This window comes from Sapajus apella, unplaced genomic scaffold (genome assembly GCF_009761245.1).
Source record: "Sapajus apella isolate SASKATOON/1434 unplaced genomic scaffold, GSC_monkey_1.0 scaffold15, whole genome shotgun sequence".
Lineage (NCBI taxonomy): Eukaryota > Metazoa > Chordata > Mammalia > Primates > Cebidae > Sapajus > Sapajus apella.
The window spans coordinates 17,979,333-18,001,397 of NW_022436955.1; the positions used below are offsets into that span (position 1 = coordinate 17,979,333).

At 43.7% G+C, this 22,065-nt stretch overlaps 1 protein-coding gene across 2 annotated transcripts in view; it reads right to left on the minus strand.

The window, feature by feature from the left end:
- Nucleotides 1–22,065, minus strand: part of RFWD3 (ring finger and WD repeat domain 3) — a 57,170-nt gene that overhangs the window by 24,790 nt on the left and 10,315 nt on the right. Inside the window, exons 3-4 of one of the 2 annotated variants that reach the window (XM_032284431.1) lie at nucleotides 4,707–4,909; nucleotides 1,332–1,405 (exon numbers count right to left, since the gene is read on the minus strand). In XM_032284431.1, coding sequence (XP_032140322.1) covers nucleotides 1,332–1,405; nucleotides 4,707–4,909 — 277 coding nt within the window. The remainder of the gene's footprint in view (nucleotides 1–1,331; nucleotides 1,406–4,706; nucleotides 4,910–22,065) is intronic. The other variant, XM_032284432.1, reaches the window with a different exon arrangement.

Consider the following 22,065-nt stretch of genomic DNA (forward strand, 5'->3'; position numbering starts at 1 on the left):
GGCCAGGCTTGTATTGAACTCCTGACCCCCAGGTGATCCACCCACCTTGGCTTCCCAAAGTCCTAGGATTACAGGTGTGAGCCACTGCACCCGGCCATTATTATTATTATTATTTTGAGATGATGTCTTGCTCAATCTCCCAGGCTGGAGTGCACTGGCGCTTTCTTGGCTCACTGCAACCTCCGCCTCCCAGATTCAAGCAATTCTCCTACCTCAGCCTGCTAAGTAGCTGGGATTACAGGCACCAGCCACCACACCCAGCTAATTTTTGTATTTTTAGTAGAGACGGGTTTTGCCACATTGACCAGGCTGGTCTCGAACTCCTGATTTCAGATGATCAGCCTGCCTTGGCCTCCCACAGTGCTGGGATTATAGGTGTGAGCCACTGCATCTGACCCATTATTTTTAAAACTAAAAATTATCACCTACTAATCATATTCTGCCTGATAGTTTTTTTTTAATTTTAATTTTTTGAGACAGGGTCCCACTCTGTTGTGCTGGAGTGCAGTGGTGCAATCATGGCTCATTGAAGCCTTGACCTCCCAGGCTGAAGCAGGATTGCTTCAGCCTCCCTAAGTAGCTGGGACTACAGGTGTGTGCCACCACACCCAGCTGATGTGCTTGATAATTTATAAAGCACATTTACATTTTTTCAACTGATACTTAACCTTGTTGGCCAGATGGGACAGGTTATCCTCAATACTACTCCCTCCCCATTTTTAAATCTAAGAGAAAGCAGTCACACAAATAATGAGTAACTGGGTTAGGATACACACCTGGACCTCTTCCCCACAAAGCCAGCAAGTTTCCCATTTTAACTGCAGCCCCTCCTTTTTTTTTTTTTTTTTTTTTTTAAGTAGAGACAAGTTTTGCCATGTTGGCCAGACTGGTCTCGAACTCCGAACTTCATGTGATCACCTTGGCCTCCCAAAGTGCTGGGATTACAGGTGTAAGCCACCGTGCCAGGCCAAAAACCCAAACCTTTTATTTAAAAGGATATTCAGGTTGGGCATGGTGATTCATGCCTATAATCTCGATGCTTTGGGAGACTGAGGCAGGTGGACCTCTAGAGCCCAGGAGTTCTAAACCAGCTGGGTAACATAATGAGACCCTGCCTCTACGACAAATAAAAAATTTAGCTGAGTATGGTGGTATTATCTGTAGTTTCAGTTATTCAGGTGGCTGAAGTGGGAGGATCTTTTGAGCCTAGGAGTTTGAGGCTAGAGTGAGTTATGACTACACCACTGAACTACAGCCTGGGTGAGAGTAAGACCCAGTCTCAAATAAAATTTAAAAAAATAAAAAATAAAATAAAATGATGTTCATGTTACCTGTTTGGGGAGGGTTTCATCTCCATTGACAGATGTAACTTCTTGCTCTGCTGAGACACCTGCTAGTTGCTCTGCCAAGTCATTTCCAAAAATGACAGGATAGGGAAAATACAAAATAAGATATGTCAGGTAGGAGAAGATAGCAAGAAAGAGCCTGACTCACTACAGCTTCCCATTTCTAACTAACAGTGCTCCTGCAAAAGAGATGACAATTTCTCCAGGTACCATCAGTGAATTTATTTTTAAAAATTTATTTTGGATATTTTCAAACATACATAAAAGTAGACAGAACAGTATAGGTAGGCCACAAGTACCCATCACTCAATTGAAAAAATAATCAACATTTTGCCAATCTTGTTCCACCTCAGCCCTCATTCCATTATTTTCTTTTGGTTGGAATACTTAACAAACCTTAAAATGTCATTGCACTTGCAACAACTTCTGCAAACACTGATAAAAATTCTTTTTCTTAACATACACACTGTGTAATTATTATACCTAACAATAGTCCGCCAATACCACGGAATAACCAGGCATCCATATCAACATTTTTAAAGCTGCTTTTTTTCTTTCTTTTTTTTTTTTTTTTGAGACGGAATTTCACTCGTTACCCAGGCTGGAGTGCAATGGCGCGATCTCGGCCCACCGCAACCTCCGCGTCCTGGGTTCAGGCAATTCTCCTGCCTCAGCCTCCTGAGTAACTGGGATTACAGGCATGCGCCACCATGCCCAGCTGATTTTTTGTATTTTTAGTAGAGACGGGGTTTCACCATGTTGACCAGGATGGTCTCGATCTCTTGACCTCGTGATCCACCCGCCTCAGCCTCCCAAAGTACTGGGATTACAGGCGTGAGCCACCGCGCCCAGCCTAAAGCTGCTTTCTAAAGATTTATTCCAATCAGAATCCAAAAAAGGTACCCATAAAGAGATATAACTTATGTCTCTTAAGTCTTTTTCATTCTATTACAATTCCCCCTCACCCATTTTTTTCCCTCTCTGTCAATGATTTGTCAGATAATTTGTCTAATGAAATATCCTATACATCCTGGATTTGGCTGACTGCTTCTTCATGAAATTGTTTAACTTTTTAAAATTATTATTATTTTTTTGAGATGCAGTCTCACTGTCACCAGGCTGGAGTGCAGTGATGCGATCTTGGGTCACTGAAACCTCCGCTTCCCAGGTTCAAGCGATTGTCCTGCCTCAGCCTCCCAAGTAGCTGGGACTACAGGCGCACGCTACCATGCCTAGCTAACTTGTGTATTTTTAGTAGTGGTGGGGTTTCACCATGTTGGCCAGAATGGTCTCGATCTCTTGATCTCGTGATCTGCCCGCCTGTCTCCTAAAGTGCTGGGATTACAGGTGTGAGCCACCATGGCCGGCTTGAAATTGTTTAACTTTTACATACAATATATTTAGCATTGTGCAACCAGCACCATAACCCAATTTCTGTCAGCCCACAAAGATCCTTTATGCCCATGTAGAGTCACTTCACACTTGTACCTGTAGACCCAGGCAACCACTAATCTTGTCTCTTTAGACTTGCCTTTTCTGGACATTTTATATAAGTGGAATCATATACTATGCTGGTTTACTGTTATATAAAACATTAAAAATTATCCCCACTGATTTGAGATATTCCCTTTACAAGATGTTAAATTTCCATATACATTTAGATCTAGAAAGATGTTCCATTTGTAAAACATTCTACATTTTTAATGTAAATGATTGACAACATCTCTGAGGTATTATTTACCTCATTCCTCCACCCCTTTTTCTACAGACTATGCAAACTGGTTATTGGAAAAGAGTCTTGAGTAGATTCAGGGCTTTTTTTTTGGCTGTGGGGGTGGGGGGCTGGTGTGTGTGTATGTACAGTACTTCCTAAGTGGCATGAGTATTTCAGATTATAGCACATTAAGAGGCACATATGGTCTTGTCCTATTTTTTTGAGATGCTAAGATTGACCAATGGGTTCAGGTGCTATCATCCTGGTCCCTGTATTAAAAAGAATCCCATCAATCCTGCAACCTACTGGTTTTAGGATCCACTGATGATCTGTGCCTAGATATATCATTTAATCAGGAGTCACAAAATGATGACTTTTCTATCGCTTCTGCTGCAGTCAGCTGAAATTTTTTATTTAAGAAAACTTTCAAGCCTGGGCAACATAGGGAGACCCCATCCCTACAAAAAATTAGCCAGGTATGGTGGCACGTACATATAGTCCTATCTAGTCAGTCAGCTGAGGTGGGAGGATTGCTTCAGCATGGGAGGTCAAGGCTGCAGTGAGCTGTGATCATGCCACTGCACTCCAACCTGGGGACAGAATGAAACCCTGTCTCAAAAAAACAAATAAATAAAAAACAACAAAAAAAATATACTTCATCAACTCTCTGGTTGTCCTAAATACAGTTTATACAGGAAGTCAAAATATTAGCATATTCTTGATTATTTACTAGTTTTTGGAGTAATGAGTTGAGGTTCTAACAACTTATGATAATGACAAATGAGGTTTTGGAAAATTATATAAATATGAACTTATAGATTTATTATATTTCAACTCATAATCCAAGAATATTCTTTCAGTGGGAAAATATACTGAAAGAGCACCCTCTGGGGATTAGAAAGTTTTTCATGTAAGCAGGACATCTACTTTAGGGGGTCTCTGCCTATGACTGTTAAATAAAGTTCCACTTGCATAACACCTAACATACTAGGACTCGAAAGTGTCAGCCTAGACAGGGGGCTGAATTAACAAAACTTCTCTGAAATAAAGAATCTAGGCTGGGTGCAGTGGCTCCTGTCTGTAATCCCAGCACTTTGGGAAGCTGAGGTAGGTGGATATCTTGAGCTCAGGAGTTTATTACCAGCTGGGGCAACATGGAAAAACCCTGTCTCTACAGAAAATTTAAAACATTAGCCAGTGTGGTTATGTGTGCCTGTAGTCCCAGCTACTTGGGAGGCTGAGGTGGAAGGATGGGTTGAGCCTAAGGGAAGAGGTTGCAGTAAGCCGAGATTGTTGTCATTGCACTCTAGTTGTCACTGCGCAACAGAGCCAGACCTTGTCAAAAAATAAAAGAAAAAGAAAAAAACAAATCTATTTTCTCAGATGTCTAAAAAAGCGAAAGAGAATATAAAATGCCATTACAAAGTGACTGACTCACTGGGTCACAAATTACACTGAGCTGTAAGTCAGATCAAATCCTCTCTATATTATGGCCAGTGAAGGCTCTATACTATAAAACAGGAATCCACAACATTTAGGGGAGAAAAGGGAAAGTGTTAAAGCACAAATCTAGAGCTTCTAGCCTTCTGAAGTTTAAGCTTCCTGGATGTTAGACTTCTGAGTCCAAACCTGGATAAAATACTGACCTTCTGAAATGACAGCTCCAGATTCCTCTGTCTGGTCAACAACCTCTCCATACTCTGTAGAGCTGTCACTGTCAGAATCAGAACTACTAGACATCTGCAAGTCTTCAGACACAGGATTCCTAGTCTCTGAATTGTAAGTGGTAGCTGGCAAGTCAGGCTGGGTCCTGCTCACCTGAAAGTAAGCATCCAATGGTGCTCTCAACCTATGTACAGAGGAAGACAATAGAATTACAGTACAATGAACTATCATCACAAAAACAATCTACAGTGATTTGAAGTAAATCCTATCACTTCAACCCATCTCCAGGCCATTAAATGGTGCCTTTGAAAGCTGAACAGGAATAGCAGATAAGTGGAGACTGGCCTCCTGGATATTATCATTTACCACTCAACCACTGCTACATTAGCCCACATAGGAGCTTGATCCTTCTGTTAAAAGCTAATTCTATTTCACTGGCATCTGGCCATATTGTCAATATCTTTAAAGGACACAACTCAGCAATCTGTATGCTGGTACTGGGTAGCTGAAAAGAGAGGTGAACAAGAAGAAAAAGGGCCTTGTTGCTCAAATAAGACCTCATGTGATTTTGCTACTGCAGTCACCTAGACCAAGGTATTTTGGAATACAGTACAGGGTCTGGATTCTGTGATTTCTTCACCTTTCATTTTAGGACAGTATTTTTCTTTTAAAATTTAAATAATGCTAGTTTAAGATAAAAAACGTAATTTGACTCAAAAAAATAACTTAGGATGATGAGAAGAGCTGGGGCCAAATCTAACACTCCAAATCTATCTTGGCTGGCAGAGTTTAAAATAACCACTGCAGTACCTCAGTTTCCCTAACTCCTGGAATAACAAATCACACTCCAGCTTGAGCCAAGGAGTTTGAGGCCACTTGTGTCACAGAATTAATCAAACTTTATATTTAGTAGAGACAGGGTTTTACTCTGTTAGCCAAGCTGGTCTCGAACTCCTGACCACAAATGATCCACCTGCCTCGGCCTCCCAAAGTGCTGGGATTACAGGTGTGAGCCACCGCACCCAGCCAAATCAATGAAACTTTATATTAAAAAGAGTTCCTGAGGAAAGATCTAGGGACACACACACACACACACACACACACACACACACAGACAGACAGACATTAGGCCAGGTTCAGTGGCTCATGTCTGTAATCCTAGCACTTTGGGAGGCCGAGGCAGGTGGATCATTTGTGGTCAGGAGTTCGAGACCAGCTTGGCTAACATGGTGAAACCCCATCTCTACAAAAAATAAACAGTATAGCCAGGCATGGTGGCGTGCACCTGTAGTTTCAGCTACTTGGGAGGCCAACGTGGGAGGATTGCTTGGGCCTGGGAGACTGACGCTGCAGAGAGTCATGATGGCGCCTATACTCCAGCCTGGGTGACAGAGTGAGACCCTGTCTCAACAACAACATCCAAAAAAACTCAGGAGGCTGAGGCAGGAGGATCATTTGAGCCTGGGGGTTTGAGGCCACGGTGAGTAAGCTATGACTATGCCACTGCACTCCAGCTTGGGTGGCAGAGTGAGACTCCATTTTCAAAGAAATAATAAAATAAGAAAAAAAAATTGTGTTGTGGCTCACACCTGTAATCCCAGCACTTTGGGAGGCCAAGGCAGGAGGACTGCTTGAGGTCAGAAGTTTGAGGCCAGTCTGGCTAACATAGCAAGATGCCATGTCTATTAAAAAAAAAATGTTTTTAAGGCTGGGCACACTGGCTCATCCCTGTAATCCCAGCACTGTGGGAGGCCAAGGTGGGCGGATCATGAGGTCAGAAGTTCAAGATCAGTCTGGCCAACATTGTGAAACCCCATCTCTACTAAAAATACAAAAATTAGCCAGGCATGGTGGCACACACCTGTAATTCCAGCCACTCAGGAGGATGAGGCAGGAGAATTGCTTGAACCCAGGAGGTGGAGGTTGTAGGGAGCTGAAACGGCGCCACTGCACTCCAGCCTGGGCGACAGAATGAGATTGTCTTGGGGGAAAAAATTTTTTTTTTTTTAATAGAAGGGCATTCCAAACTTTAAAACATACCACCTCAGTAAAAATTACTAAATTTAACTGACAGGTGACCTACTATAATTTTAATAATTATGACACTAAATAAAATACTATTACCCAGAAACATTGTTGGGGACTGCTTACACAGAAAAATTTTTATTTCTAGTAGTTTGGCTGCAATTTATTGATGACTTAGGAATTTCTACTAAAAAAAAAAAAGATGACTGAATGCTAACTAGAACAAAAGAAACACTACTCAGTGTCCAACTCAATACACAGGAGATTTTTTTTTTTGCCCTTTTAAAACAGAAATGTCAATAAACCAAAATAAGAAAAAGCAAATTGCTTTTCTTTTTTGGAAATTGAGATATAATTAATATACTATAAAATCCACAATTTAAAAGTGTACAATTCAGTGGTTTTAGGTTATGTAATCATAAGCATAATCATTATCTGGTTCCAAAACATTTTTGTTACACATAAAAGGAACCCTGTATCCATAAGCAGTCATTTCCCTCTCCTCCTCTTCCTGGGCCCTTGGGAGTCACTAATCTACTTTGTCTCATGGATTTGCCTATGCTGGATATTTCATATGCAGTGTATAATATATGTGGCCTTTTGCATCTGGCTTCTTTCACAACTTGATGACAAATACAAAATAATGTCACTTAACAATAATTTTAATTCTTCCCTTTCAATCTGAATGTCTTTTATGTCTTTTTCTTGCCTAAAAGCCCTGGCTAGCACCTCCAGTATAATGTTGAGTAGAAGTGGCAAAAACGGACATCTTTGCCTTGTTTCTCATCTTAGGGGTAAAGCTTTCAGTCTTTGACCTTTTATTATGTTAGTTGCAGGTTCCTCACTGATGCCCTTTATAGGGTTAAGTTCCCTTCTACTTCTAGTTTGTTGAATGCTTTTACTCAACATAAAAAGGTTTTAGATTTTGTTAAATGCTTTTTCTGTTTCTACTGAGATGTTCATTTTTCCCCTTTATTGTATTAGTATTTCCCTCAACCGTTTTTGTGTATGTTGAACCCACCTTGCTTTCCTAAAACAAATTGGCCTGAAAGCATCAGTTAAGAAATGTTCCTGTGGCCAGGTAGTGGCTCATGCCTGTAATCCCAGCACTGTGGGAGGCCGAGGTAGGGTGGATCATGTGGTCAGGAGTTAAGAGACTAGCCTGACCAACATGGTGAAACCTCATCTCTACTGAAAAAACAAAAATTAGTGTGGTGGCGTGCACCTGTAATCCCTCAGCTATTCAGGAGGCTGAGGCAGGAGAATAGCTTGAACCCAGGAAGCAGGGGTTGCAGTGAGCCAAGATCGCGCCACTGGACTCCAGTCTGGCAACAGAGCAAGACTCTATCTCAGAAAAAAAAAAAAAAGTTCCCTCCATATTTTTTGAAAGTTTATCAAGTATTGGTGTTACTATTATACTTCTTTAAACGTTTGATAGAATTTATCAGGGAGGCTGAGTGTGGTGGCATGTGCCTGCGGTCAAAGCTCCTCAGGAGGCTAACATAAGAAGATCGCCTGAGCCTAAGAGGTTGAGGCTGCAGTGAGTTGTGACCACGCCACTGCATTCCAGCACAGGTGACAGAGTGCGACCTTGTTTAGAATATATATATATTTTTTCCCCTTATTATTTTCTGGGAGGGCAAGGCGGCTGACATCTATAATTTCAGCACTCGGGAAGGGATGGCTTAAGCCCAGGAATTCGAGATCAGTCTGGGCAACATAGGGAGATGCTAACTCTACAAAAGAAGTTAAAAGTTAGCTGGGAGTGGTGGTGTGTACTTGTGAGCGCAGCTACTGGGGAGGCATGCTTGAGCTTCGAAGATAGAGGCTACAGGGCGCTGTGATCATGCCACTGCACACTGCACTCCAGCCTGGGAGACAGAGCAAGGCCCTGTCTTAATAAAAAAAAAAAAAAAAAAAAAAAAAAAAAAAAGTTTTCTTCTATTTGGTAGTCATGTCCTCTCTCTTATTCTTGATTTTAGTAATTTGAGTCTTCTCTCTTTCTTGGTCAGTCTAGCTAAAACTCTGTCAATTTTATTGATCTTTGAGAAGAACCAACTTTTTGATTAGTTCATTTTCCCTCATTTTTCTATTCTTTATTTCACTTATTTATATGTTAATCTTTATTATTTCCTTCTGCCTGCCTCTGTTGGGTTTTGCTTGTTCTTCTTTTGATTATTTAGGAGTGTGTTATTTAACTTCCACATATCTGTGAGTTCCCCAAATTTCTTTCTGTTGCTAATAACTAATTTTATTCTACTGTGGTCAGAGACATACTTCATGTAAGTTCTTTTTTGCTGCTTGTTTTTGAGAATGGGTCTCACTCTGTTGCCCAGGTTGGAGTGCAGTGACAGAATCATGGCTCACTACAGCCTCAACCTCTTGGGCTCAAGTGATCCTCCTACCTCAGCTTCCTGAGTAGCTGAGACTACAGGGATGTGGCACCATGCTTACCGTTTTTTTTTCTTCAGTAGAGATAAGGTCTCACTAGGTTGCCCAGGCTTGTCTCGGAATACCTGAGCCCAAGTGATCCTCCCGCCTCAGCCTCTTAAAGCGCTAGAATTATAGGTATGAGCCACTGTGCCCGGCCTACTTCATATAACTTCAATCCTTTTAAATTTATTGAGGTTTGTTTTATGGCCTAACATATGATCTATTCTGGAGAACGTTTCATGTGTACTTGAGAAGTAGGTGTATTCTGCTGCTGTTAGGTGGAATGTTCTATAAATGTCTATTAGACCTAATTGGTTTCATAGTTTGACACTATTATTCAAGTCTTCCAGTTCCTTAATTTTCTGTCTAGGTGTTCTACTCAATATTGATAGTGGAATACTGGCTGGACCCAGTGGTTCATGCCTGTAAGCCCAGCACTTTTGGAGGCCAAGGCAGGTGAATCACTTGAGATAAGGAGTTCAAGACCAGCCTGGCCAATATGGTGAAACCCCCTCTCTACTAAAAATACAAAAATTAACCTGGGTGTGATGGCGCATGCCTGTAGTCCCAGCTACTCGGGAGGTTGAGGCAGGAGAATTGCTTGGACCCAGAAGAGGGAGGTTGCAGTGAACAGAGACTGTGCCACTGTACTTCAGCCTGGGTGATAGATTAAGAGACAGTCTCAAAAATATAAATAAATAAAATAAAGGAAAAAAGTGGAGTACTGAGTGAGTACTGACGTCCCCTAGTATTATTAATGAACTGCCCATTTCTCCCCTCAATTTTGTCAGCCCCTATAGGGGCTCTGTTGTTAGATGCACTAAAGGGTTTACTTATTTTTTTGAGAGAGAGTCCCGCTCTGTTGCCCAGGTTGGAGTGTAGTGGCGCAATCTCGGCTCACTGCAACCTCCGCCCCTCCAGGTTCAAGCAATTCTTGTGCCTCAGCCTCCTGAGAAGCTGGAATTACAGGCATGTGCCACCACGCCTAGCTAATTTTTGTATTTTTAGTAGAGACGGTGTTTTACCACATTGGCCAGGCTGGTCCTCAAACTCCTGACCTCCAGTGATCCACCTGCCTCGTCCTCCCAAAGTGCTGGGATTACAGGCATGAGCCATGGTGTCCAGCCACAGGTTTTTAACTGTTATATCTTGTAGACAGATTGAGACTTTTACCATATAATGTCCTTCTTTGACTCATAACAACTTTTATCCTACAATCTGTATTACTATAGCAACCCTAGCTCTCTTCTGATTATTGTTTGCATAGTATATATTATTCTACCCTTTTATTTTCAACCTATTAATATCTGTGAATATAAAGTGTGTCCTGTTGACAGCATTTAGTTGGGTCACTTAAAAAAAAATCATGCTGCTGATTTATGCCTTTTGATTAGAATGTTTATCCAAGTACATTTAACATAATTACTGGAAAGAATTTACCTGCCATGTTGCCATTGGTTTGTTTTTTTTTTTTTTTTTTTTGGAGAAAGAGTCTTGCACTGTTACCTGGGCTTGAGTGCAATGGCTTGATCTTCGCTCAGTGCAACCTCCACCTCCTGGGTTCGTGCAATTCTCCTGCCTCAGCCTCCTAAGTAGCTGGGATTACAGGCACACACCACCACATCTGGCTAATTTGTATTTTTAGTAGAGACAGGGTTTCACTATGTTGGCCAGACTGGCCTTGAACTCCTGACCTTGTGATCCACACACCTTGGCCTCCCAAAGTGCTGAGATTACAGTCATGAGCCTATAATCGTTCCTGCGCCTGGCTTGTTTTCTGTTTTATGTGTTTGTTGTTCCTCTATTCTTCCATTACTGCCTTTTTGGGTTAAATATTTCCTAGTATGCCATTTTAAGTGTCTTGTCAATTTTTGCTACATATTTTAAAGTTTTCTTAGCAACTGTACTTGAGATTACAATTAATACCTTCATTTATAATGATCTAGTTTGGATTAATACTAATGTATTTCAAAAGTATATAGACATACCTAATTTATTGTCCTTTATTTTGCACTCTGCAGATAGCGCGTTTCATACAAATTGAAGGTTTGTGGTCATTCTACACTAAGCAAATCTATTGATGCCCTTTTTTCCAATAGCATGTGTTCACTTTTGTCTGTCATATTTTGGTAGTTCCTGTAATACTTCAATCTTTTGCATAATTATTATATCTGTTGTGGTGACATGAGGTCAGTTTTCTTTGCCTTACTATTTTAAAATTATTTTGGTGTGCCAAGAATCACACCCATATAAGATGAACTTAATCAGTAAATGTTGTGCATGCTGACTGCTCCACCAACCAGCCATTTCCCTGTCTCTCTCCTTCTCCTTGGGCTTCCCTATTCCCTGAGACAAAACAATACTGAAATTAGCCCAATGAACAACCCTACCATGGCCTCTAAGTGTTCAAATTAAGGGAAGAGTCAGGTATCTCTCACTTTAAATCACTAAGATGAAGTGATTAAGCTTAGTGAGAAAGGCATGTCAAAAGCTGAGATAGGCCAGAAGCCAGGCCTCTTGCACCAAACAGCCAAGTTGTGAATGCAAAGGAAAAGATCCTGAAGAAAATTAAGTGTTACAACAGTGAATACATGAAGGATAAGACAGCCTTATTGCTGATATGGAGACAGTTCTAGTGGTTTGGATAGAAAATCCAACCAGCTACAACATTCCCTTAAGCCAATCCCTAATCCAGAGCAAGGCCCCAACTCTCTTTAATTCTACGAAAGCTGAGAGAACTGAGGAACTGCAGGTGAAAAGTAGGAAGCAAGCAGAAGCTGGATCATGAGATTTAAGGAAAGAAACTGTCTCCATAAAATAAAAGTACAAGAGGTAACAGCAAGTGCTAACACAGAAACTGTACCAAGTTATCCAGAAGATCTAGCTAAGACAAATGATGAAAGTGTCTACACTAAACAGATTCTCAATGTAGATGAAACAGCCTTCTATTGGAAGATGATGCCATCTAGGACTGTCGCAGCTAGAGAGAAGTCAATGGCTGGCTTCAAGACTCAAAGGACAGGCCAACTCTCTTGTTAGGGGCTAATGCTGCTGGTGACGTAAGCTGAAGCCAATGCTCTTTTACTGTTCTGAAAATCCTAGGGTCCCTTGAAAATTATGCTAAACTTATTCTGTCTGTGCTCTATAAATGGAGCCACAAAGCCTGGATAACAGCTTATCTATTTACAGCATGTCTTACTGAGTATTCACTGAGTATTTTAAGCCCACTGTTGAGACCTACTATTCAGAAAAAAGGATTCCTTTAAACATGTTACTGCTCATTGACAATGCACCCAGTAAACCAAGAGTTCTGAAGGTGATTGTTATTTTCATGTCTGTTAACATAATATCTATTCTGCAGCCCAACTTTCAAGTTTTATCCTTTAAGAAATAAGGCTAGGCACAGTGGCTCATGCCTGTCACCTCAGTACTTTAATGAAACACCATCTCTAAAAAAACAGAAAAAAACAGCTAGATGTGGTGGCTTGTGCCTTTAGTCCCAGTTACTTCCTTGGCTGAGGCAGGATCACCTGTGCCTGGGGAGCTCAGGCTGCAGTGAGCCATGATTACACCACTGTACTCCAGCCTGGGCAACGGAGTGAGACCCTGTCTCACAAATTTAAAAAAAAAAAAAAAGAAAGAAAGAAAAGAAAAGAGGCCGGGCGCGGTGGCTCACGCCTGTAATCCCAGCACTTTGGGAGGCCAAGGCGGGTGGATCACGAGGTCAAGAGATCGAGACCATCCTGGTCAACATGGTGAAACCCCGTCTCTACTAAAAATACAAAAAATTAGCTGGGCATGGTGGCGCGTGCCTGTAATCCCAGCTACTTAGGAGGCTGAGGCAGGAGAATTGCCTGAACCCAGGAGGCGGAGGTTGCGGTGAGCCGAGATCGCGCCATTGCACTCCAGCCTGGGTAACAAGAGCGAAACTCCATCTCAAAAAAAAAAAAAAACAGAAAAGAAAAGAAAAAATTTGGCACGGCATGGTAGCTCACGCCTATAATCCCAGCACTCTGGGAGGCCGAAGTGAGTGGATCACCTGAGGTTGGGAGATCAAGAGCAGCCTGACCAACATGGAGAAACCCTGGCTCTACTAAGAAATACACAAAATGAGTTGGGCATGGTGGCACATGCCTGTAATCCCAGCTACTTGGGAGGCGAGGAGGCGGAAGCAGGCGAATCACTTGAACCTGGCAGGCAGAGGTTGTGGTGAGCTGAGATCACACCATTGCACTCCAGTCTGGGCAACAAGAGTGAAACTCCATCTCAAAAAAAAAAAAAAAAGAAAGAAAGAAATATTTTGTTGTATTGAGGAAGGAGACCCAGGCATCTGGGATTCCCTCCCCCTCTGTCATCCACTGTGCAGCTCAATAGAAGAGGGAGCAGGCCAGCTGGCACCTCCTGAATCTCCTTCCTGAAAATAACAGGATTGTTCTTGGGGAAACTCTCTGGAAGACACTATTTTTACTTAAAACAAGATCAAACCAGAGACCTTTTCACATGTGAGTCCTAAAACTGTAAACCAGAATTCTTTCATATGTGATTCCTGAAACTATAAACAGAGACCTTTTCACATGTGAGTCCTAAAACTGTAAACTGGAACCCTTTCATATGTGATACCTAAAGCTATAAACCTAAGATTCTTCCACGTATAACATCTAAAGTATAAGCCTATATAAACGCGGAACCTTCCTTTGTTAGATGAGCTGGGTTTTCGACAAATTACTGCCTGGTCTCCCAGCCGAATAAACTCCTCCCTCCTTTATTCGGTGCTCGAGAGATCCGTTTCCCATGGCCGCTCCTGCTACATTTTTGGTGCGGTGGCCGGGAAGCAAGACTCGGAGAGCAGATGGCGGGGGAAAAAGTCTCAGGTGGTTTGCCTAGCCCTGTGGAGCATCCCTGCAGGGGGACTCCTGCTCGCTGGGGTGACACATCCTGAGAGCGCTCCCGGGCACCTATTTGCCAGGTGGAAAAGCCTCGCCAGAGTGGAGCAGGGAGGCCCTGCAGTGTAGATCCACCTAGTGGCTGAACACTGAGGAGGAACGAGTATTTGGGTAAGTCTGGACCACTGAATTTGGTATGATTGAACCCAGAAAAGTAGCCCATCCCATTTTGGGCGGAAGTGTGGCCTGATCACCCACGGGTGCCAGATCGGCACTTTTGAAGGTAGCTCTCTCTGTAACTAACCTTGGAAGCTTTTTTGCTTATGGTTTTGAATTGGAAGGAGAGCGATTGGATGTGTGTCTGTGTGTGTAGGGGTGTCTGACCACACTCAACAGTCATGAAAGGTATCGAGCCCATTAGGAAGGGCCTCATGCGTCAAGCAATTTATAAGAATTAAGACAGCCACATAAGGCTGAGTGAAGAAGCCTCTGGGCATTGTGAGAGGATTGAAGTGAATGTAAATCGGAGAGTGCTCCATGCTGCGTCTTGCTAGGCAGGAACGAGAACTGCTGTGAGTGAACTAACACTCTCCTAACTGTGGGAATTGTCTCTCTGAAGTGTTAATATGGGTCACTCCCATAGCCATTCCACTCCTTTAGAAACCATGCTGAAAAATTTCAAGAAGGGATTTAGTGGGAATTATAAAGTAACTATGACACCAGAAAAATTAAGGGTTTTAGGTAGGGAAGACTGGCCAGCATTTAGGGTAGGTTGGCCCCCAGAGGGGACCCTAGACAGGTCCCTTGTCTCCAAAGTAAGGCATGAGGTTATATACTTTGAGCTAGAACACCTCGATCAATTTCTATACATAGACTCGTGGTTGCAATTAGTGTTAAACCCTCCGAAGTGGCTAAGAGAGCAGGCAGCGACTGTTTTAGTAGCCAAGGGACAGACTGCTAGAAACCACCATCCCCCTCGCCACCGAGAAAAGCAGACTCCCAAGGTTTTGGTTAACCCAGTGGCAGAAGAGTTTTTGTCAATAATGCCTCCTCCTCTCCTCCTCAAGGACTCCCTGCCCCTGGGCCGGAGGCCTCCACATCCCCACCAGAGCTGCACACCCCTAAATCCTCCAGAGCAGACAAAAGAGAGTGTGGAAAAACTCCGCCCATTGCTGCCTGCTTTCCGGAGGGAACTTCCCCTCTGGCTGCCCATCTGCGACCCAAGGCCGGGGTGTAGATGCCTTTGAGAGAGCAGAGGTACACGGGAGTGGATGAGGACGGCCATGTGGTAGAAAGGCGTGTTTTCACGTACCTGCCGTTCACCTCGGCTGATCTTATCAATTGGAAAAATAACAACCTGTCTTATACCGAGAAACCCCAAGCTACTGCAAACTATTACAGTACAGCTAGTGCTCGACTTACGACCACGGTCGGGACCGCGGACCGGTGGTAACACAATTTGGTCGTAAGCTGAGTAGGCTATAAGTACAGTTGAAATGGTGCACGTGGAGATGGTAGTGCTGCCGGAAGCTGGTCCGCACTGCTGCAACCAGCTGGGCAACATTTGCGCTGCCAGACGTGGAGCAGTCGTGGCTAGCGATTGTGGTCGTAAAGTCGAACGGTCGTAAGTTGCATAGGTGGTAAGTCGATCAATACCTGTATTCATACTCATAACCCCATTTGGGCTGATTGCCATCAGCTGCTTATGCAACTTTTTAACACAGACGAAAAAACACAGACGAAAGGTGGAGAATACTCCAAGCCACTTCTAATTGGCTGGAGGAGCATGTTCCTGCAGATTACCAGAACCCACAAGAGTATGTCAGGGTCCAGTTACCGGGAGCTGACCCCCAGTGGGATCCAAACACCCCGGAGGGATGCAAAGGCTAATCCGGTACAGAGAAGCCTTGCTGGAAGGATTAAAAAAAAAGGGGCACAGAGGGTTACAAACATTAATAAAGTCTCTGAGGTTCTTCAAGGAAAACAAAAAGCCCTACCCAATTCTACGAAAGACTGTGTGAAGCTTACCGCATGTACACTCTTTTTGATCCTGAGAGCCCGGAAAATCAGCGTATAATAAATATGGCATTAGTCAGTCAGTGTGCAGAAGACATTAGACGAAAATTGCAGAAACAGACAGGATTTACATGCATGAATACTTCACAGTTGCTGGAAATAGCTAACCAGGTGTTTGTAAACCAAGAGGGGGTAAGCCAGAGGGAAAATCGTAGGGAAGAGGAACTTCAGGAGAAATGCCGTCTTGATAGCTGCCGCTATTAAAGAAGCGCCCCCTAGAGGGCTGGAAAAGGGGGGTTCCTGGAAAGCCCCACAGTCTGCCCACCGGCGCCCGCAACGCAATCAGTGTGCATTTTGTCGAGAAGTAGAACACTGGAAGAAAAAATGTCCACAGTTAATTGAGGAACAGGACGATCCTAAGCACGAGGATCCAAATGAGTGTGAAGGGGCTCTGTTCAATCTAATGGAAGGGCCACTGGACTAAAAGAGAGGCGGGCTGGACTCACATGCCCCCAAAGAGCCCATGGTCTCGACAACAGCCCTGTAACCCCTTATCGAAAAAAAAAAAAAAAAAAAAGCCAGTGTTGTTAAATCTATTAAGGTATTAAGAGAACAGACTTTCTTGTACTTAATGAATTACCCCTGCCCCCCTTCTCCGGCAAAACCCGTTGTGCAAATCAAGGGCCACCTTGATTAGTCAACAAAAGAGACTACCTGCAGCTAAAACTGCCTCAGTCAGGGGTCATCCAGGCTCTCATTGTCCCTTGGGAAGGAGGGGGGAGACTTCCTAGCCAGAAGCAGAGGACTGATATTATCACTCAGGATAGTGCAGGGTTTGCCTAGCTTTGCACCCAACTTATACACGCAGTTGGGATTATTGCCAGCAACGGACAGTTGGTTCACTTAATTGGACTTAAAGAATACCTCCTTAGCATTGGACTGGCCTTGGAGAGTCAAAAGCTATTTGCATTTCAATGGAAGAAACCCAGAAGGAGGTGTAACCACTCAATACACCTGGACCCAGCTTCCCAGGGGCTCGGAAACTCTCTCATCATCGCTGGGGAGGCATCAGCCTGTGAACGCCCCCTCGAAGTTTCTTGCTTGCATGCTGCCCCCCTATGCTGATAACCTGCTATTGGGATACCCCACGGCAGTCGGGTGTGCAACAAATGCCTTACTTCGGCACCTGGAGGACTGTGGGTATAAAGCATCTAAAAGGAAAGCCCAGGTTTGCCAAAAAGCAAATGCAATATCTGAGGCTCACCATCTGGAAGGAGGAATGCAGCCTAGAAGCAGAGAGGAAGTAAGCCATTTGCAAAGTGACAGAACCTGAGACTAAAGGCAGGTGAGAGAGTTCCTGGGAGCGGTGGGTTTTGTAAATTGTGGATTTCCAAACTTCACAGTACTGGCCAAACCCTTACACAGAGTGACAAAGGCGGGAGGGGAGAAGACAAGATACCCTTTAAATGGAGCAGAAGCTAAAAGCGAAACTTCTGTCAGCCCTGGCTTTGGGGCTAGCCGATTTTAACACAGCCTTTTCATGCTGTCAGAAAAAAAGAAAAGAAAAGAAAAGAAAAATGGCAAAGTTTCTAGCCTCAACTCTGGGAAGAATTTAAATATCAAAGCACCCCACACAGCGGTGACTCTAATGAATACCAAAAGACCTCATTGGTAAGCCTGCCAAATACCAGGGCCTGCTTTGTGCAGCGGTTGTACAAGCCATACATGAGACCACTCGTTTAGGTCAAGAGTCACTTGAAAAGATGCTGGGCCGGTACTTTTACATCTTACACTTATCAGCCTTGGCTAAAGCTGTGGCACAGCGATGCATCAATACATGTTGGCAACACAACGTGAGGCAGGGTCCCAACTATTCTCCCTGGCATTCAAGCTTATGGAGCAGCTCCGTGTAAAGATCTCCAGGTAGACTTTACTGAAATGTCCAAATGTGGGGGACATAAGTATTTGTTGGTCCTGGTGTGCACATACTCTGGGTGGGACTGAAAGGGCCCATGAAGTAATCCATGTGCTGCTTCAAGATCTTATTCCTAGGTTTGGACTGCCACTGCGCATCGGATCAGACAACGGACCAGCATTTGTGGCGGATTTAGTCCAGAAAACACCAACGGCCTTAGGTATCACCTGGAAACTGCACGCTGCCTACCGACCTCAGAGTTCCGGAAAAGTGGAAAAAATGAACCGGACCATCAAAAACAGCTTAGGGAAAGTGTGTCAGGAAACAAGATTAAAGTGGGTGCAGGCAGTTCCCTTGGTGTTATTCAAAATTAGATGCACCTCCTCTAGGAAGACAGGATATTCCCCTATGAAGTCTTATATCACAGGCCCCCTCTCCTACTCTGGACACTCCTAGGAACTCCTCAGGAGTGGGGAGAGATTGAGTTAGGAGGCCAGTTATCAGCTCTAGGGAGAATTGCTTAAGATACTTCAACCTGAGTAAATAACAAATGTCCTGTAAGCCTTTTTCTCCCCAGTTCACCCTTTCTCACTAGGCAATCACATGTGGAAAAAGAACGAGAGTACAGCCCCTCTAAAGCCACAATGGAAAGGACCTCAGGCCTGATCCTGACCACTCCCACAGCCGTGAAGATAGAGGGAATCCCAGCCTGAATCCACCACAAACGTGTAAGAAACCAGCAATAGCTGAGACTTAGACCAAGGCAAGGACTGCAGAATCACCTTAAAAAGGACAACAAGCCTTGCTCCAGCCACATCCGGGAAGCTGGCTGGTCCACGCACGGCCGAAGCATGAGGAAATTCATCGTGGGACTTGTTCTTCTGAATATTTGGACTTGTACAGTAGGAACATTAACTAATTTTAAAGAATGCCCTCAGTATGTACACCAGGTAGGGCATAAAAGTTACTGCCATTCTCTTGCCCTACAGTTCTTATAAATGTACAGGGACACAGAAGGGAACCTGCTTATATAATGGTACTCAATATAAGGTGTGTAATCCATGAGACGGACAGGTAGCTGTGTCATAGGCATCATTAAGCCCTCTTCCTTCCTACTATCTGTTAAGACAGGTGGAAGAAACCTAAAGATAGGAGAATGGATAGATAATGAGTGACCACCGGAGGAGAGAACTATTAAGTATCATGGGCCGGCCACATGGGCAGAGGATGGCTCATGGGATACCAGACCCCTATTTACAGGCTCAACCAGATCATCCAGTTGCAGGCTGTTTTGAAAGTACTCACTAATGAGACAGACAAAGCTCTGTCCCTTTTAGCCCAACAAAAAAACTCAAATGAGAAATGTAATTTATCAGAACCGGCTGGCCCTAGATTATTTGCTAGCAGTCAAAGGAGAAGTCTATGGAAAATTCAATCTAACCAACCGCTGTCTACACATAGATGACCAGGGGCAAGCAGTGGAGCATACTGTGCGAGACATGACCAAACTGGTACATGTGCCTGTACAGATATGGCATGGATGAACCCTGAGTCCTTATTTGGAGGCTGGTTCTCATCCTTGGGAGGATTCAAAACCCTCATCATAAGTGTTATAATAGTAGGTGTTTGTTACACCCTTGTCTACTCCCGCTGTTCCTTCAGATAATTAGGAGATTCATCACTACTGTAGTTAGCCAAAAAATGACATCACAAGTATATTATATGAAACATTATCAGTCAGTTTCTTCAGAAAATCTGGAAAGTGAGAATGAAAGTGAGGCCTCTCATTGATATTATAAAACGGTGAGGGTCGCAAAGCGGGGGATGAGGAAGGAGACCCAGGCATCTGGGATTCCCTCCCCCTCTGTCATCCACTGTGCATCTCAATAAAAGACAGAGCAAGCCAGCTGGCGCCTCCTGAATCTCCTTCCTGAAAATAACAGGCTTGGTCTTGGGGAAACTCTCTAGAAGACACTATTTTTACTTAAAATAAGATCAAACCAGAGGTCTTTTCACATATGAGTCCTAAAACTGTAAACCAGAACCCTTTCATATGTGATTCCTGAAACTAAACAGAGACCTTTTCACATGTGAGTCCTAAAACTGTAAATCGGAACCCTTTCATACGTGATACCCAAAGCTATAAACCTAAGATTCTTCCACATGTAACATCTAAAGTATAAGCCTATATAAACGCAGAACCTTTCTTTGTTAGATGAGCTGGGTTTTCAACAAATTACTGCCTGGTCTCCCAGCCGAATAAACTCCTCCCTCCTTCATTTGGTGTTCGAGAGATCTGTTTCCCGTGGCCGTTCCTGCTACTGCTACAGTACGACTCTTAGCCGTGGGGGAAATCTTTTTAAAAATTTTTTTAACGGCCGGGCGCGGTGGCTCACGCCTGTAATCCCAGCACTTTGGGAGGCCGAGGCGGGTGGATCATGAGGTCAAGAGATCAAGACCATCCTGGTCAACATGGTGAAACCCTGTCTCTACTAAAACTACAAAAAATTAGCTGGGCATGGTGGCGCGTGCCTGTAATCCCAGCTACTCAGGAGGCTGAGGCAGGAGAATTGCCTGAACCCAGGAGGCGGAGGTTGCAGTGAGCCGAGATCGCGCCATTGCACTCCAGCCTGGGTAACAAGGGTGAAACTCTGTCTCAAAGAAAAAAATTTTTTTTAATTTAAGATGATAGCTGCCAGTGATTCCTCAACTGGATCTGGACAAAGTAAACTGAAAACTTTGAAAGTATCCACCAGTCTGGCTCTGTCACCCAGGCTGGAGTGCAGTGGCATGATTTTGGCTCACTGGAACCTTTCACCTCAATCTCCTAAGTAGCTGAACTACAGGCATGCACCACCATGCCCGGCTAACTTTTGTATTTTTTGTACAGACAAGGTTTCAACATATTGGCCAGGTTGGTCTTGAACTCCTGAGCTCAAGCAATCTGCCCCATCCACCTCAACCTCCCAAAGTGCTGGGATTATAGCCACTGCGCCCACATCCTTGATGCCCCTAAGAACTTTCATGATTCATGGGAAGAGGCCAAAATATCAACATAAACAGGGATTTAAAAGAAGGTGATGTCAACGCTTATGGATGACTTTGAGGGGCTCAAGACTTCAATTGAAGAAGTAATGCAGCTGTAAGAGCAAGAGAGCTAGACTTAGAAGTGGAGCCTGAAGATATGGCTGAATTGATCTCATTCCTAGCTTTTCCTTCCCCTCTTATTGGTTAGTCTATTGTTTGTCCCACTGAATATCCATTACCTCAGGCAGGCCCCAGGGAAGATAATTAGGCTTTTCACACTCGGCATTGCTCTGAGTCAGGAGTAGTCTTGCAGGCAGGGTTTTCCAAAGAACCACCAAACAGGTGACATAAGGATAATTCTCTGGGAATGAGGCTTTGAAGGTACTCCAATCCCATTTTGCTTCCTCTGGTGCCTGCCAGGCTGTTGGTTTTTACTAAGATTACAGGCAGTTGGTTTTCAAGACTACCAAGGAGCTGGAAAAGGGGACAAGAATAAGGAATGCCACAGAGCTCACTGAGATGCAGCTGTTTTTCTTTAATAATCATTCCCTGGATTGCTATAAGCATTTGGTTTGTTTTCCGAATTATGAAAAAGTTGATTCTGACAAATTTCTGCCAGCTGTTTCACTGCTTTTATGGAGGTAATTCTCTGTGTTCCTTACTCTGCCATTTTCACTGACATCACCCAGATTTTCTTTTCTTTCTTTCTTTCTTTTCTTTTCTTTTTTTTTTTTTTTGAGATGAAGTCTTGCCCTGTGGCCCAGGCTGGAGTGCAGTGGCGAGATCTTGGCTCACTGCAACCTCTACCTCCTGGGTTCAAGTGATTCTCCTGCCTCAGTCTCCCGAGTAGCTGGGATTACAGGCGCCCGCCATCACCCCTGGCTAATTTTTGTATTTTTAGTAGACAGGGTTTCACCATGTTGGCCAAGCTGGTCTCGAACTCATGACCTCTGGTGATTTGACTGCCTTAGCCTCCCAAAGTGCTGGGATTACAGGAATGAGCCACTGCGCCCAGCCACGTTTTTTTTTTTTTTTTTTTTT